General features: G+C 48.9%; 5 protein-coding genes across 5 annotated transcripts; all 5 read right to left on the reverse strand.

Annotated features, from left to right (window-relative positions):
- Positions 1-91: 91 nt before the first annotated feature.
- On the reverse strand, positions 92-1,211 carry T069G_08770 (nmrA-like family domain-containing protein; the record flags this gene model as incomplete). The annotated part of the gene is made up of 3 exons (XM_056175980.1): positions 92-169; positions 228-569; positions 633-1,211. 3 exons carry the CDS (start codon positions 1,209-1,211, stop codon positions 92-94), a joined length of 999 nt encoding a protein of 332 aa, XP_056026929.1.
- Positions 1,212-3,453: 2,242 nt separating this feature from the next.
- Positions 3,454-4,021, reverse strand: T069G_08771 (uncharacterized protein; the record flags this gene model as incomplete). The annotated part of the gene is made up of 2 exons (XM_056175981.1): positions 3,454-3,873; positions 3,959-4,021. 2 exons carry the CDS (start codon positions 4,019-4,021, stop codon positions 3,454-3,456), a joined length of 483 nt encoding a protein of 160 aa, XP_056026930.1.
- Positions 4,022-8,477: 4,456 nt separating this feature from the next.
- Positions 8,478-9,107, reverse strand: T069G_08772 (uncharacterized protein; the record flags this gene model as incomplete). The annotated part of the gene is made up of 1 exon (XM_056175982.1): positions 8,478-9,107. The coding sequence occupies one exon, from the start codon at positions 9,105-9,107 to the stop codon at positions 8,478-8,480; it is 630 nt and encodes a 209-aa protein (XP_056026931.1).
- Positions 9,108-9,923: 816 nt separating this feature from the next.
- T069G_08773 (uncharacterized protein) lies at positions 9,924-10,676 on the reverse strand (the record flags this gene model as incomplete). The annotated part of the gene is made up of 1 exon (XM_056175983.1): positions 9,924-10,676. One exon carries the CDS (start codon positions 10,674-10,676, stop codon positions 9,924-9,926), a length of 753 nt encoding a protein of 250 aa, XP_056026932.1.
- A 1,270-nt stretch (positions 10,677-11,946) lies between these two features.
- T069G_08774 (BRO1-like domain-containing protein) lies at positions 11,947-14,917 on the reverse strand (the record flags this gene model as incomplete). The annotated part of the gene is made up of 6 exons (XM_056175984.1): positions 11,947-12,172; positions 12,239-12,388; positions 12,449-13,694; positions 13,752-14,460; positions 14,594-14,840; positions 14,910-14,917. 6 exons carry the CDS (start codon positions 14,915-14,917, stop codon positions 11,947-11,949), a joined length of 2,586 nt encoding a protein of 861 aa, XP_056026933.1.
- Positions 14,918-16,227: the final 1,310 nt, after the last annotated feature.

Here is a 16,227-nt window from a genome sequence, read left to right on the forward strand (position 1 = left end):
TTACTATAGCAATCTTATAAAGCCTGGAATACTGCTTTCTAACTACGTGTATGCAACTCCAATGTTTGGCAATATTGATGTGGATCAACCTTTAGGCGGAGAATATTCTTGAAAGGTCCACTTTGCGGAAATATTGCTCCATTGTATCCAACTCTGGGGGGTTTTTCAACTAAATCCTGTTTAGTTCATGGTTCAAGCACATCCATCGCTCGACGGAACACGCTTACCTGGCTTGGGTGAACGACGGTTGGGTCATCTCTACCTTCATACCCAAATTCTTCGAAATAAAGAAAACCCTCGTCAATTTCGAGCTTCAGATCGGGCGGCAGGAATTCATTTGCTTCGTCACGAGGTACCACCACCACTTCGGACTTGGTCTTGGAGGCGTTTTGGAAAGCTCCCACCATTTCTCGCAGGGTTGCCCACTCTCTGTAGGCAATGAGATTTTTGCCCGGTTTTTCTTGGACCAGAGCTTTGACGAATGGTCCGGTGTCTTCTTCTGCGGCGATCCACGGGAACTTGACGTCGGGTGCCATTGTAGTAGTGAATTGGGCGGTTCCATCCGCAATCTGAGATGTGTCAGCACTTTCTTACTTTTTTTCCCATTTGATTGGCTGCCTCGGATAACTTGCCTTTCGAGGCATAAAGCTTGGGCTATCCACAAAAGTGCTTAAGAATAGACCTGCTTGGAAGAGGCTCGTTTTCGCCCACAGTTCTGGATGCTTGTCTTCAATATAGGCAGATGCGAGCGATTTGAAGTCAAAATGATAGACATGGATGTACTTTCCTCCAGACCATTTCGTCACATTAGAGAGGGTAGACAGAATGAATCTTTCCAAACTGGGCACTTGAGAAGCGGCGTCGATTGCATTCTTTAGCTGCTGTAATTCAGTTTCTCCCGCCAGCATGTTCAGCGGCTTCTCGCCGGTGCCTTTCTCTTGTTGAGCGAGAGCGCCGTATATCCCCCAAAAGTCGCTCACAACGAAAATAGCGTTGGCTTCTCGAAAAGCGACTGAGAGGCTGGAAACATCATCCATGTCTGCTTGGACAACTTCGACACCGCGAGCAGACAGTGCCTTGGCTTTTGCGCTGGAAGGATTTCGAGTAAGCCCTCTAACCCGCCATGCCGCGTCTTTCAGAAAAGTGTCGACAACAGAGCTGCCTTGGTTTCCAGTCGCACCGAGAACCACGATAAGTTTTTGGTCGGCCATGGTGACTTGGTGTGTCTGAAGGAAAGGATCTGCGCTTGTTTCGCCTCCAGTTATGTTTTTTCTTCTCTAAGATATAAAGCCTCTGAACGGTTCAAGTCCCATTGCTCTGAGAACCATGTATTTATATTCTGCTTTCTTTAGCTTCATGGAGACTATATGGCCATGTTTGCTCCATAAATCCTTTACAACTCCTGAGTCACGATGTATGGGTTACCAAGTGTAGAGTTTGGTTAAGAGCTGGCGTAACGGGTTGTAAATCATTATTGGTAATCGCTCTAGATTGGTAATTAGGAGCCCAAAATTGGAAATCCTAAACAGAGATGTGACGAAATTTGCCAATAGCCACAACAAGGTACATCTTTTCGAGCGATTTGTGCTGTTGGGCGTGCTTGAAGCCTTGAGCTGTCAAGTATCTTGTTGCGGAGAGAAGTGGAGCTGCGGATTTGCAGCCCGCAGTTGCCGGCTTGGGGCATGGCTTATGTAAAGTCCGCAAAAGAGATTGCCATAGTTTAGGACTGTTGAAATATATGATCAATTTGGCTTACTTCCCTACTAGGCTGGTCGGGCAGAGAGCCCCTCTTTATACTAATTACATCTAGTCCCCCGTTATTCGGCTTGTACAGATGCCTTGATGGTTACTGCCCCTTTTCAGCAAGACAAAGGCCAAATTTTAAGAGGTTTAGTTTGCATTGGCTGGAAGATATAGTATGACATGCATCATTTACTATTTCTTCAGAGGGCCTCATTGTTCTTGACTACATGAATGTATAGTATTACAAGCCGAGTCTTGGTATTAGCAACCCAAAGCCGGCTCGTGCTGAGCCTCCAATGCCTGATTGATCAAAAGTAGAGTCCAGTTCGCCATGGGCTCTTCCTCCACGACAGACTGGCGTGAATGAGTGTCTGGATTGTCCTTTCAATGTGTCCATGCGCCAGTTGGTTGTGCCTATGCGGCGCTTGTATATGTCTCAAAACTTGCACTTTGGCCGTTGTGATCTCACGCTTTGGAACGCCTCCCGTATTGCGGTGTGATTGGCCACGACATGTACTTGTGAGTGGTCTACAGTAGGATGTGCAACATCTTCTGCAGTGCCCAGACCAGGGCTGCTGTCTCCAACTCTTTCGCACCGTAGTTTCGCTCTGCTGTTGATTCGTACTAGACCGACCACTTCCACTGTTAACAAATGTATGAATGTATAGCGACATAAGTGATAAACCTGATGAATGGTGTGGCGGCGCAGTTACTTCACAGCTGGATCCTCATGTGATGCTGGTATTGACCTTTTCTGAAGCAGCACTGGAGCCTTTCTGAGTTTAGTTGGATGGTCCGGCCATTAAACTTGCACAGCCATAATTCGGGAGGCGTAAGCCACCATTGTCTGTACATGTACCTACATGCAGGTACCAGATTGCCAGACCAAAGCACAGGCCAGCTCCAGACCCCACAGCAGATTTGATGGTGGGGCCAAATCGCGGGAATGTCGATCAGGTACCCCACTAAGGTCCATCCATGGATGCCAATTGTCACCCGCGATACTGGAGGCCTGAGAGTGGGCGGCGGGTTATTGTTTGGCCTGAATGGATGAATTGATCATTGCATGCCCTTTACCATTTAAGCTCCATATCCTGCATAGAAAACTGCCACCATGTGGAGCCTAAGAAGTTTGAAATACTACGACAATCTCAAGACGCGAAGGGAGTGTACCATGCTGCTTCACTGCAGGACTGGATATATTGGCTTACGGTCGTATCTCAACCGGTTCGACAAAGAAAAGCCCACCACTTTTTCCTTTTTGCGAAGATGGCCCGCATACATGTACTATACAACTCACGTACTATACTATACAACATCTTTTCAGGTATTGCAAAGGTGGGGAAGAGAGGAGAAACAGCATAGCGGAGGCCCGAAGAATATTATATTCCGAGGTCGGCGACGAAGACTATAATCTGTCTTCCATTTTTCAAGAGCATCCCGTCAAGGCCGTCAAGTTTGCACTTGCCACATTCGGCATCCCCCAATTCTGCAAGGATAATTGGGATGCCGGAAAGAAACAGTCACCGGGGGGGAACGGGAACGCGGCGCAACCGGCAAACTAAAACTTGTAGTATAATTGAATGCAAATACGCCCTATTGTATTGGCTGCCTAGTTCTCTTGAACCCCCTTTCTGCCGTTCCGTCATTCATCATTCCTATGCCCGTGGTTGGCGTGTAAAGAGGGACTTTCTAATGGAGGGCAATCGCCTATTTATTGAGACACTTGGTGGCAAGCGCGCTGATAGTGGTGGCCAAGACCGCCGCATCCTCCTTGGCAACGGTATAGGTGCAGTTTGACTTGTTACCACCAGGAGTAATCTCAATGTGGTAGTCTCCGTCCGAGTCGATAGTATAGCTGTACTGGTAGGAAGTGCTAGTACTACTACTGCTGTTGTCGTTATGGTGACTATCGCTAGTGATGTTAATGACCTCGGGATCACCCTTGCGACAAGTGCGGCTGCCGACAAAGCTACCAAGGATACAGGCGGCAGTGTCAAAAATGTCACCAATGATGTTGCCGTTGCCGTTGCGAGGAGGGTCAAAGAGGCCGTTGACTGCCATTTGGGCCTGCTCCATCATGTGAGCTTGCTCCATCATCTGTGCCTGGCCGGCTTGCTGAGCTTGTTCCTAGACAAATGTTAGCATGGTTGAAGAATACCTCAACATATTGCGTATTGGGCCATGGACGTCTAGTCTCGGCTGAATAACCTACCATTGGGATAGCGAAGCCGGTAGCGGCAAGGAGAGAAAGGATGGTGGCGCCAGCAGTCTTCATTTTGGACAAGGTAGTATCTCGGCGATGGGGAAATTGATAACAAGGTAGGTGGCTTTGTTGGCTCTGGAGCAGGAGTGATGGTTGGTGTCTGTATGTCGTTGAGAGAAGCTGGGCGAAATTGATGCCTTTTATACTTTTGCACCCCCGGCCATCAATGCGTGATCCCCTGCATTCTCTATAGGTAGGTGGTGATTGAGCACGTTAAGGGATGTATTGGCCAAAAATTTCATCCTAGGTTTACGAGTACCATTTTTGTCTTGGATATGAGGCGTGTTAAACACATCTCAGACATCCAAGTCAAGCGTGTGAGTGTCCAATCATCTACAGTGTGACCCACCACTGCTAAATTGCTTTGCATAGAGTCTACTGGCGGAATTCGGGGTTACGGATCGTGGTCTAAAATATCTTGTTTCGTAGGCGCTGAAACTAATCTTAATAGATAGTCTCCCTTGGCCAAAACCAGGCGATCGCATTCCGCCTCTGGTCCCGACAGTTTGGTGCCAAGGCAAGGAATGTAATATGGAGGAACCACTTGCATATATGCTCTATCCTTTGTCTGAGATGGTGTCACTCCAGCTCGGTAGGTAAATCTGAGCCGAGGGCAAGCAGCTGGCAACGTCTTATTATAAATGCTTTCTCCATGCACATATATTTCCCATGGCTTGCAGCTAGTTGAAACTAAATTGATGTATCCCATACCTACGATGATGAGCTCGTAGGGATGCTGGATTTCATCTTTGATCCCCGTCATGTCCTCAAAAACAGCAGGAGGCTATGGCATGCACTCCTTGACCAGTATGTATAACCAAGTTAAACAGAGGCTTGTATCTGTCCTTTGGGAATCCTCTCCATACCATCGGCTACTTTTTATCATCGTTCCGCATGCTTCAGCTGATGGTGTTGGCGGGTTAGAAAGTTCGATAAACCGTGGCCAAAGACATGTTAGCTAGGACAAGCTACACCCAGCGTAATTTTGAAAGCGCGAACTAAAGAGCAAAGGGAATTTGAGATTCGCAGTATGACGCTCCAGGGAAGTCCCGCTCTATTTGACTAGCCAACCATACATACTAGTATGTGATCTACTGAATGTAGATCCGGGCCAAATGGGTTTACCAACTATAGTCTCACGCAAGTCCCCTACAATAGGCCCCATATCGTCTCCCACTTGCCCCAGAGAGCGTCCTTTGAATTGCAGTGGGTGCTTCATTTAGGTCCCTCAATTTCATGGATAAAGGCCGTTGGTGAGGTTACAGACTATGGGCATGGGACTTCTCAGACACTGTTCCCAAGGGTTGGTCCTACATGAGACATGAAGACAAATCAAACATTCCGTCTCCTGACGTCTTCCGCCCTATTTGACGTCTTATTGCATGCCTCATATACCATTTCCGCTTAGCCAAGGCCCTTGGCCTCACCAGGATATGTAAGTTCTAGCATCTTCAGCATCTTCTTCAGAAGTCTTCCGTCTCTCGCTTACTCCTCGTCGGAATCAGCTGCGGAAACAGAGCCGTTCCGCTGACGCTGCATATTTGGCGACACAATAAAATCATCGCACGACGTTTCTCCAAGGAATATATTGATGTATTCCTGCTTGGCGACTGAGTAGATGTGTGTCAAAGCATAGCGTACCTCCACGGCGCTTTCGAGGCCTCCTTCCTCAGGGGCCTTGATCTCCTTAAATCCTGCCTCCCAGGCCCAGTGTGCGCCATCAGGAACTGCATACCACGTCTTCACCAGATATTCATACTCAGAATAATCTGGAATGAGCTCATTTCCTGGCTCTTGCGGGAGTATAATCTCTCCAAGATACCAATGCGAAGCAACGGCATAATCGTTGACCGACATTGACTGGACGATACTATGGCGCCAATCTTCTGATTTATGGTTGGCCAAAGCCTGTTTTAGACGCTCGTGGACATACACGGCGTATGAGAAGAGTATAGACAGTGACTTCAGCGCCGACACTTGAGTCGAAAGAAAGATTGTGCGGCTGTGACTCTCATCGAAAGGCTGGACGTTGTCTCACCGGATGGTGATGATGTCGAAATTGGAAAGTAGAAATAGGGTAGAAGAAGCGATTCCTGATCCTTGGTTAATGAACAGCCATGGTAAATTTGTATCAAAACACGTACCGCATAAAATAATAGACAATACAGCTTTAAGAAAAGAGTAAGCGAATGTAAAAGGAGTAGCCTTGATAAGAAGAGGAAACGTATAAGCGGGTAATGCTTTACTAATGGTAAGAGAAGGATAAACGTAAGAGGAAGAAAAGAGAGCGATGGGATTTATAATTGAATCCAGGCTTGCACACAAACGACAAGGTATCAAGGCATCAAGAGCAGGGCATTGGCTAGCAAATGCAAAGCGGTTGGCATCTGGTGGCGGAGTGCAGCTAAAGCAAAACGCCCTTCATATAAGACAGCAATCGTCAACTCCAATGCCTGTGCGCGCATGCACAGGATACGTGCATCCTGTCCTCGGAATTTGGGTTCTCAACATTGTAAGGTTCTCTACAGCTAAGCAAAAGTACCTCTCACTTCTCCCATCAATCACCAACACCGAGCACCCACGCAACCTCTGGGGTTTCTCTCCATTTGTATTTATCTATTCGTGTTGTATTTCCACTGTTCTCTCCTCTTTCTCTCTTTACTTCTCTTTATCGTAGTTCCTCTGGATCATCCTAGCAGCCTTCTCTCTCCAGTCTGCTTCAAAATTCCTTCTGTCATCGCTGCCCATTATTATTCTAGCTTAGCTAAATGGCGCGTTCCAGCTTCATAACAGCCATATTCAGACATCATCAAAGTTTGTCACTCCCTTTTCACTGCCTACCTATCCTCATACTGACAGGTCATAGCCTAGGTAGATAGGCAACGATGCCAGCACCGCCCAAAGTCCTCCGTCTTTAGATCAACTCTTTCACATTATCAGTGAACGCAGCATTAGACATGCCTCTTTGGATATCTTTAGGCCTCAACCTGGGTATAGTAAACTCAGTAGTTCTATATCATGTCTTCTACTTACATCATAAGCCCATTTACTGACTGGATGCCTCACCTCTTACACAGCCCGCCGTCTCTGGTCAAATGCGCCTTTGTAGTACCTGCTCAACAGTAGACATTGCCTTACAACTAGAGAGCGCAACAAGAAATTTCATCAACATTGACCAGGACTACTGGGAGTCACGGGCCAAGGAATACAGCCAATGACAAAGAGGAGAAAAGCGAGCACAGGACGTCTCTAATTGTTACTATCTTTGGTATAATAAATAAGAGGAATCTCACTACCAGGTAATATCCTTCGCGACTATATTGTCCTTGGTGTTTTGATTCCCTGGCAGAGATGTTATACGACGGAAACTCCCTGTTTAAGAAGTTCGCCTAGCACCCCATCTTGAAGACGAAACCATCGCCCTCCTCAGCCTCCCAGCAGAATAAACTTTTCGTGATGAAGATGAAACCGTTGCCCAATCCCTCCCAATCCCTCCCAACTACCCAAAAAAAACCCATTGCTTGCCTTTTATAGTACCTATCCCCTTAAGATCTTCCTTCCCAAAAACCCATAACACGCTTGAATTCCTCACACATTCATCCCTCGCTCCTCCCAATCAGCCAGACCATTCGCCAAGTCAGTTGGTATAGGTCGGGGATGCTTGTCTGCTATTTGTCTTACCAAACTAGCTACCTCCTGTGCGGGTGGCCAGTATCCGTGTATGTACCACCCATCCTCCAGGTTAACAATGCGAGCAATCATCCGGGCGGATATTCTCGCATGCTCTGACAGGTCATCGATAAAGGCTATTATTCGCTCTGGGGGCCAAGCATTTCCCGTAGCCTGCTTGTCTGGGGTTAGAATTTGCTTTTCTAAGAGTTGGATCTTCGTGGTTGGACAACGTACCTCACCGCCGACACTCTCAGCAGATGGCGTTTCATCGTTAGATGCTGGAGAATCATCATTTCCACGAACCAGAGGCGTGGACATGGCCGGCGTACGCCAATCATAAACTCGTAGCGGATAATCCAGCAGTGGACCGTTTGCTACAGCAGCTGCAGCATCCATTAATGGGCTTGGGTTGGACGGTTGTTTAATTGACTTTGGTGTCTGCTCCTCAGCATCCGGCGTCTGGTCGTTTGAAGCGGGCGATTGGTCGTTTGATGGTTCCATCACATTGCGAATCTGATCGTTGTCGTATTCAGAGGCTGGTGGGACACTCTCAAGCATAGCCTCAACACTACAAATAGTAACCGCCGTCTCTGAATGGGGAACCGTTGACTGTCCAATAACAGTCTGGGCCACATGATCCAAGGCTGGTATCTCTTCGCCCGTGGACAGCGACTGCCGGTGTGTTATGTGCGTAATAAAAGGTTCTGCACCTGGGGTGAATGGAAGGGATTGTCCATCCGGGCCGTCACCATGGCCTGATACCTCTGGAAAACATCTTGTCCAGGTTCTCAACCACTCAACATGAGTCACGTCCCGTAAGCAGTCCGCAAGCTTCGTGAGCCATTTCGTCGCGTTCTGCTCCATTGTGGCGAGCTCCAAAGGATCCCTCATTCGCGCAGTCTTCAATAGTTGCATGATTTTCGTCTGCGTACTCCACGGCCAGCCTAAGATCCGGCCTGAAGATGGTTCTAGGAACAAAATGTCCATCCCATAGGCCAGGACATCTGAGGGCCTGCTCATCTGCGTCGTCTGGAGACCCCATGCCCATCAGACGGCCCAGAGCCAAAGGGATGAGCCTTGACACGTCGTCTTGCATGATGGGATGCCGGTCGGAAGCGGTCCGAAACATGTAGCGCACGAATTCCACGTCTGTGACCTCTTCTCTCATGGCCTTGGTCACAAGTATGCGCAACACCGAAACAGAGCGCTCTCCAGCCTGCAGTTGCCGGGCCGTCTCCAGGCCTTGTCTCCAGGACAGATGAGCTTTTGGATGGATCTCAGACCACAGCTCCATCATTGCGGCGTGTTTGTCATAATCCGGCTCCTGCGGCAGCTGCTTCTCATCTGAATCTGAATAAGATGCAGACAGATGCATATGGGCGGGATTAGGCTCCCGATAAAGCCAGAGGTTGGTCTGATCAGGCATTGTCTAGAACAGTTCCAGACTATGCTGCCTGCGCAAAGGGTAGACAGTGAGATGGAGAACCAACGTTGAATAGTGTTAATATCCTCCGGGAGACGTGAGATGCGAGAGGGCGGATGATATGGCATCAGGGTGGGAGCTGGTGAGTGATGCATAAAAGAAGAAGCAAAGAGGAAGAAGTGAGAGAAGCAGAGAAGAGAGAAGCTTCATGATCCGTGCACAGACCTCGATGCATGGTGATGACGGCGATGTGAGGGTGCCAGATGGCTGCCAGGAGAGAGGGACCTACCATTTGCTGCAGCTATACACATGTTTGTAGGTACCTTACAATTGATCAACTCTGACGGTCCTCTCCAGCTGTGGCCAAGGTTAGCAATTGGCTTGGATCGAACGAGGCGAGCACGATGGAGTGAATCGGTTTCCATCGATTAATGAGTACATATGGAAGTTCTGCTAAAGTATAGATATATCCTGTAGCCCTATCAGCAAAGCCTGTGCCTCCTGTGTGAATAATCGACAATCGCCATATACGACGTCAATCGTGGCTCTAAGGGGTATACCATTCTGCCAATACAATAGAAGCACATCTGTCTGTACCCTACCTGTTTACAGACTACGGCCATCCATAACATAGCATAACGCCAAACTCTCACAGCAAAAGCTCTCTTGAGAAATGGAAATTGGTGTGTATACCTAAGTAGATGCTACATTCATCAAATCATTGCTGTTTTCATCTTAAATCCTCCCTCCCATCCTTTCCTTTACACGCTCCCTTTTATCAATCCTTACAAAGCCATGTCTCACAGCAAACAACCCCATTTACAAGATCCCAGGAATGAGAATACCGCCGAGAAGCCCACCAGAACGAGGACACAAAAGCCCCAGACTACCAAGGCCACCCAAACTCCCCGTCAGTCCTCCAAGACCTCCAGTCAATCCTCCAAGACCACCAGTTAACCCTCCCAGGCCGCCCGTCGACTCACCAAGACCGCCTGTAAGTCCTCCCAACCCACTCGCAGCCCCCGTCAGTCCGCTCGTAGCCCCTCCAAGGCCGCCCGTGGTCCCGGCCAACAGAGCTCCCAACGCCGGAATGCTCTTGAGAATATCCAAAAGTGCAGTCGAGCCCGCAAGAGCCCCCGTAGTAGCATTAGCTATAGTTGTGCCGACCGCACCGGTGGTGGCATTAGTATTAGTGACGTTGAGCGGGTCAATCACACCCCCAGGGTTTCCCAGCGCGCCCGTCACCGTGTTGGTGGCATTGCCGGCAGCATCAGTGGCAATCTGTCTCTTGTCGTTGAGGTGGAACGTCTCGTGCAGTGCCCCCATAAAGGTATCCATCATCTCGGCTTCCTTGTCGTTCAGGCCGAGCTCGTGCTTGTGCTTGGAGAGGACCTTGATCACGGCCAGCTGGCGCTCGCTGAATATGTCGGATAGGTGCATGTGTGAAAGGGCAGCAATGGCATCTGCGGACATGTCGGATGCCGTGTCGGTCTTCATCTCGGCGGACATTTCTGTGGGGGCGGCGAATGCGCTGCCCACGAGGATGGAGACGACGGCGGTGGTGAACCTCATTTTTGAGACGTTGTTTTTTTCTTCCCTTCTATGACAGGTTGGGAAACTCTTTTGAGGTGTGTCGTTGAAGAGTATGTATGTATGAGGGTTGATTGTGAGCTCCCTGTTGCTGGAATACTCTCGTCTTTATATTCGACGGTAACCAACACGGATTTCTTTTGAAACGCTTCATGACGTTTTTCAAGGAATTTCTGTGTTGATGGCATTTTATTCGTTTCAGAATGTTGCCTAGGCAATCACCGACACGGAGACCTTTAGGAATGCAATCATGCTATCTAGTTATACACTCACAACAGCTTTCGTACCACGTCTCGTAGAGACATGCAGTAAATCACATGTTGGTAGTTGGTATTCATCGACAGCAGTCCATATCCCAGATGTACGCCTTAAGATCTTCAGGCACAGGCAATGAAGCCAAAATGAAGACAGAGGGATCGCCAGTGGAGGAGCAGGACAATGCCGGCCCTTTGAGACTCCATACCATCCCATCAAGGGATCAGCCCTGGGCAAGAGTCAACAACCTCCCTTGACAGGGGTAGCATGACATCCTGATTCATTTCCCCGTCCAACGTTGGCCAGGACATGCAAAGGAAAGCAGCATACATAATGTTTCTCGAGGATTGTAATATTTTCAACATGCGAGATGGCAGAAAAGCCGGTTTGGGAAAATAGCATGCGGATCATGTTGATCACTGGTTTCGTTCTCGTTCATTTGCCCATTCACATACCATCAATGAACCAAGTTGCCGGTGAGGCTGTATCCTATGCAGCCCTTCCATTGTAATGGAAATTAATTCGCCAACTTTCAACGACTTTCTGTCTTTGGTAAGTCTTGGTTTACAAGTTAAACGCAGAGAAGATTATATCACCATTCTGTTCTGGCACATGAACTGGCACAAATCCGTTACTGTCTCATATTGTTCTCAATTCATGGCGCCATATCCTTCCCCAGAAAGTCTTACAATCGTCGGCCCAGAAGCAGCATTAGGCCAATGGATCCTAACAATGTTGTCTCATGCTACGAGTGTGCATTGGTGAATGCAGACCACATGGACAAGCTGTTGCTGTATAGTGCTCCCTGGAGTGATAATTCATATCGCTCACTCACGTATTCATTCCAACAAGTCTGCATATGCATCTAATATATCCCAGGAACTTGAATAGGCCAACGTCGTAAATATGTCCACATTATATATGTACATGTGTATAGATTGTAGGTATATAGTAGACTCCATTATGTCAGGCATTCCAGCATTCCAGCATACGCCAATCAACCAAATCTAATGCCTGAATTGGCGCTCCATGTCCCTCCGCTACCCTGTGACCCTCCCGCTGGTGGCCCTCCAAATTTGATGCCCATAGAGGGGTTCCACGTTCCAGGCATCGGGCTTGGTGTCTGCCCAGGCTGTGGCTGCACCTGTGGCTGCACTGGCTGCTGCTGTGTTTGGCCAGCCCAAGATTGTATCGAGGCCTCTGCGGGACTCTGGACGGCGGGCCTTGAAAATAAGGGCTGTTGCTGCGGTTGTTGATAATGCTGCGGCTGTGGTGGTGGCTGCTGGTACGATTGTTGATATGACTGCTGGTATGACGGCTGGTATTGGTCGTGTTGGGTTGGTTGGTGGGCAACGGGATGGGCTGCAAATCCGGATGGAGCCTGAGCTGCCTGCTGGTGGGTGATGTTGAGATTCGAAAGGGGAGGCATATTGAGTTCCCTGATCGAACAATGTTAGCCCGCAAACAACCGCATTCCACATTCTTTACGACAAACTTACTCTTCCAGACGCCTCGCCTCAATCCGTCGCTCCGCCGCCCAGGCTTTGACGGCATCCCGGAAACCATTCGCAACTATCTTGTTGAGGTCATTGTAGAATTTCCTTCCCACCTCCAAGTTGGTCCCAATCTCCTTGTATTTGAAATACGCGCCGTTGAGCTTCTGCAGCACCTGTTCGCGATCTCGATGACCCTTGCCATCAATGAGGCGTTTCTGAGACTCAAACTCCCTGTTTGCGCGCTGAAGAAGCGTCAAGAGATTATCTTGCTCTTGCGCTTCTTTTTCAATGGCTTCAAGTTCGGGCTCATACAGCTTGTCCAGTCGCTTTTCGAAAAATTCTTCAAAATGAACCGTCTGCAAGGGCGTCGTAGTATACGTCCGTTCTAGGCGAGCCGCTTCCTTGAGAATATCGGGTTTAATGTCGTCGCGCCGTGCCGCCTCCCTCAAGCTTTCGACCTTTTTCCTCCTCCTACTCTCCAGCCGCAGGATATCATTGTACACACTTCGCAATCGCCCAACGGATGCTTTCAAATCACCCGACGTTTCGACGGGGGCACTCGCAGGCACGTAGTTCATCAGAGACTGGTTCGACCCCGACAAAACTTCCAACAAGTCCTTGTTCGTCATGAACTTTTCCCGAACGGCATCATCGCTAATTGAGCTATTCTGGAAATAGCCTTCGATTTCGCCTATTGCTGCCCAGAACTTGGAACCGTTGGGGTCAGCCTGACTCTCTGGTCGTCGCCATCTGCTGGTGCCGTATTTCCTCCGCAGCTGTTCATCTTCATCCTTTTCAGCGGCTAGCGCTGCTTTGCCTTCTTCAAAAATCGCCCAGTCGTTGGACCGCAGCTTGTCAATGTCGGCAAAACTCCTTTGAATCTTGTTGATGGCGTCGGATTGTCGAATTTCCTCTGCGTGCTGAATCAAGCTTGGCGGTAGACCAAGCGGCTTTTCCAGAGCTTGCAGAGATCCAGGTAAGCCAATGGAGCTGAGAAGCGTGTGAATCTTTTCAGTCAAATTCTCGAGCTCCTGGATGATGTTTTGGTTCACCGTCCGATCTCTGCGCTCCTCGTAGATGGATATAGCCACATGAACTGAGAACGGAACCAGTTTCGAAAACAGCGCCGGCCCAAGCTCAGCGTGATCCCCGAGGTAGTCGAGAGGATTGGCCACCTGAGGAGGCGTTCTGGCTGTAGCCATGTTGGCTCTCTCGAGGATTTTCAATTCAGCTTTCGGAGGGACAGGATCTTTACGTGATTGTTAGCGCGCAACGAGCTCCAAAGGGAGTACCAGCCAAGACATACTAAGGAAGATTAAGTCGTTGTCCTTTTCGGCCCTCTTCAAATCTTCCTCCAGCTTTCGCTTCAATGCCTGCAAATCCTCCATGACGGTCTTGTTTAATGAGGACACCCGGCCCTCTTTGATCCCATCATTTGCGCAGAGGACGGCGTCCTTTAGACGCGCAATCTCCTCGCCGTACTTTCTCTTTTCTAGGCAATCGCATGCGGCGCGGTACTGAGCGGCTGCTGCAAAGTGGTGATGCTTTGCGTTCATGTGATGGATCCACTCGCTGCTGATGGCTTCACTGTGAACGGCGGCCTCGGCTGCTAGATTGTACAGGTCAGAGACCCTCGCAGCCAGCTTTGCGATTGAAGCGTCCTTGTAGCCGTCCATGACCGCCTTCTGCCAGAAGCACTCCTGGCTCTGCGCCAAAAAGAGCTGCACCAGGGACTCGAGGGTATTGTTGTCCATGTCGTCGGGCGGGTCGGACATGCGCAGCTCGGGAAGCACGGATTTCTGAACGTGGGAGAGGACGCCGGCGGCGAGAGAGAAGTAATTGGCTGCCGATTTCAGACCTTCGGTGTCTCCTCGGGGAGTGTTGAGGGCCAGCTGGGAATACAGGGCGGCGAGATTGTAGAGGACATTCATGAGCTCGTACTTGAGGTTGTTGCGCGCCATCGGCCGCTCGGTGTGGTAGCCCAGCGCGGGATACCAAGTGAATTCGGCGCCAATCTAGAGTCAATCCAAGCCATCATCAGCATCTGGTGTCTTTGCCGTCATATCTTATGACTCTTCTTCCTCGATTTCCTGTTCAATTTCCACCCTAATCTTCCAGGACAACAAAAACCCCAAAGTTGTTACGCACATCGATTGGAAACTTGCCACCAATCCACACGAGCTGGCCCGCATACACCTGCAGCTTCCGGATGCCGCTCAGATGCGGCTCCCGCACATTGACGGCGTCTCGGCGCAGCGCATCCACCGCCTCGAGATCAAACTGGAACATGTCCGGGTGCTGGTCATATTTAGTGTTGATGTACTGCCGGATCGTCGTCGACAGCGAAATCTGAAGCGACCGGCGGAACGGGATGCAAAGAATGTTGGTGGACGGCCTGCAGTAAATAACAAGCGGTCAGAAAGCGCAAAACACAGCAGAGGATCGGGGGGGAGGGATTCCATACGTGGACATTTTGGGCGCCGGGCCGCTGTCGGGCCTCGAGGGAATGCAGAAAAGCTACAGAGGAGTTTGTAGGAGAGGAAGAAGCTATCATGACATGACCAGCTCCGGGTACTATTTGATTCTTTGTTGCTGGTCGGTGGTTGGCGGGGCATTGCCGGGTTATCCATGGAGGGGCGTCATCGATGACTCAGCAGCTTTTCATCATTTCAAGTGTCGCTTCATACATACCCTGAACCTGTGATATTAATCAAAGGGATTGATTCAACAAGGCAGAGATGCTGTAGTTAGACGATCGAAATTCTAGAGTATATGCTTCATGTATATTGAGACTATCCAGTAGCTACAGCTCAAGTGACCAGCGAGACACATCGTTATTTACCCACATGGAGAAGTATAGTAGTGCTTCTAGCAGAGGTTTATTAGTACTAATAATATACCACATAAATAATACACCAAATCAAGGCCGAACGAAATGCAAAGGATCAACAAGTTATCAGTCAATTAACAGTCCTAATTTGGTATCCATAATCTTTAGTATTGTCACAACACTCAAAACACATCCAAGTTTTCGTCCTACCCATTACGTTTATCGGAGAGTTGGGGGTTGGTCGAGGACTGCCACTCCTCCAAGTTCTGACAATCCTCGGCAGTTGTGAATTCTGCAGGGTTCGATCTATCATGGCAACTCTCAATGCCAGATCTCTACCATAGTCCTTCTTGCTAATTGGTCATCAATTAGGGTGCCGGTCCTCAGAGAGACGCCTTCTACAGTCGAGGCTGTCGATTGCTTCAAAGAGAGGGACCAAGTTCCAGTAGCCGAGTTGATGTTCCTGTCCAGCTGAACCAAGCGAAAACCAGCCTCCTGGTCATATCTACATATCTACTTTTTGATGTGGAAATATCCAAGCACCAGAAACACCATATCGTGGTAAAGAGGTCTAATATTTTATTCATATCGTCTATAGCTCCCTTTTATCAAAAAGGTCATTGGCTCAGCCCAGCACTGCATCCTCTCGGCCTCGTCTCAGCCCATGTAACTTGCAGTTCCTACAAATTGTCTTGCATCGTATAATTCAAAGCAATGTGGCGCTGCACTAGGCCATCATCGCGAAAAGACAAAGTCTACATGACATGATACACCCTGAGCCCAATGCGTCAGGATGAAAGAAGAAAAAAAAAAAAAATAGCAAAATGGTGAGGAAGAAAACAATCATTGAGGAATCATTGAAGAAAAGAAATTATCAACTCCCTCACATTCGACTTCAAGGACAAAGCACCCTTCGAGCTGTTCATGTCCCGTTTCCGACTCTATTGTACGG

This window comes from Trichoderma breve, chromosome 5, assembly GCF_028502605.1.
Source record: "Trichoderma breve strain T069 chromosome 5, whole genome shotgun sequence".
Taxonomy (NCBI): domain Eukaryota; kingdom Fungi; phylum Ascomycota; class Sordariomycetes; order Hypocreales; family Hypocreaceae; genus Trichoderma; species Trichoderma breve.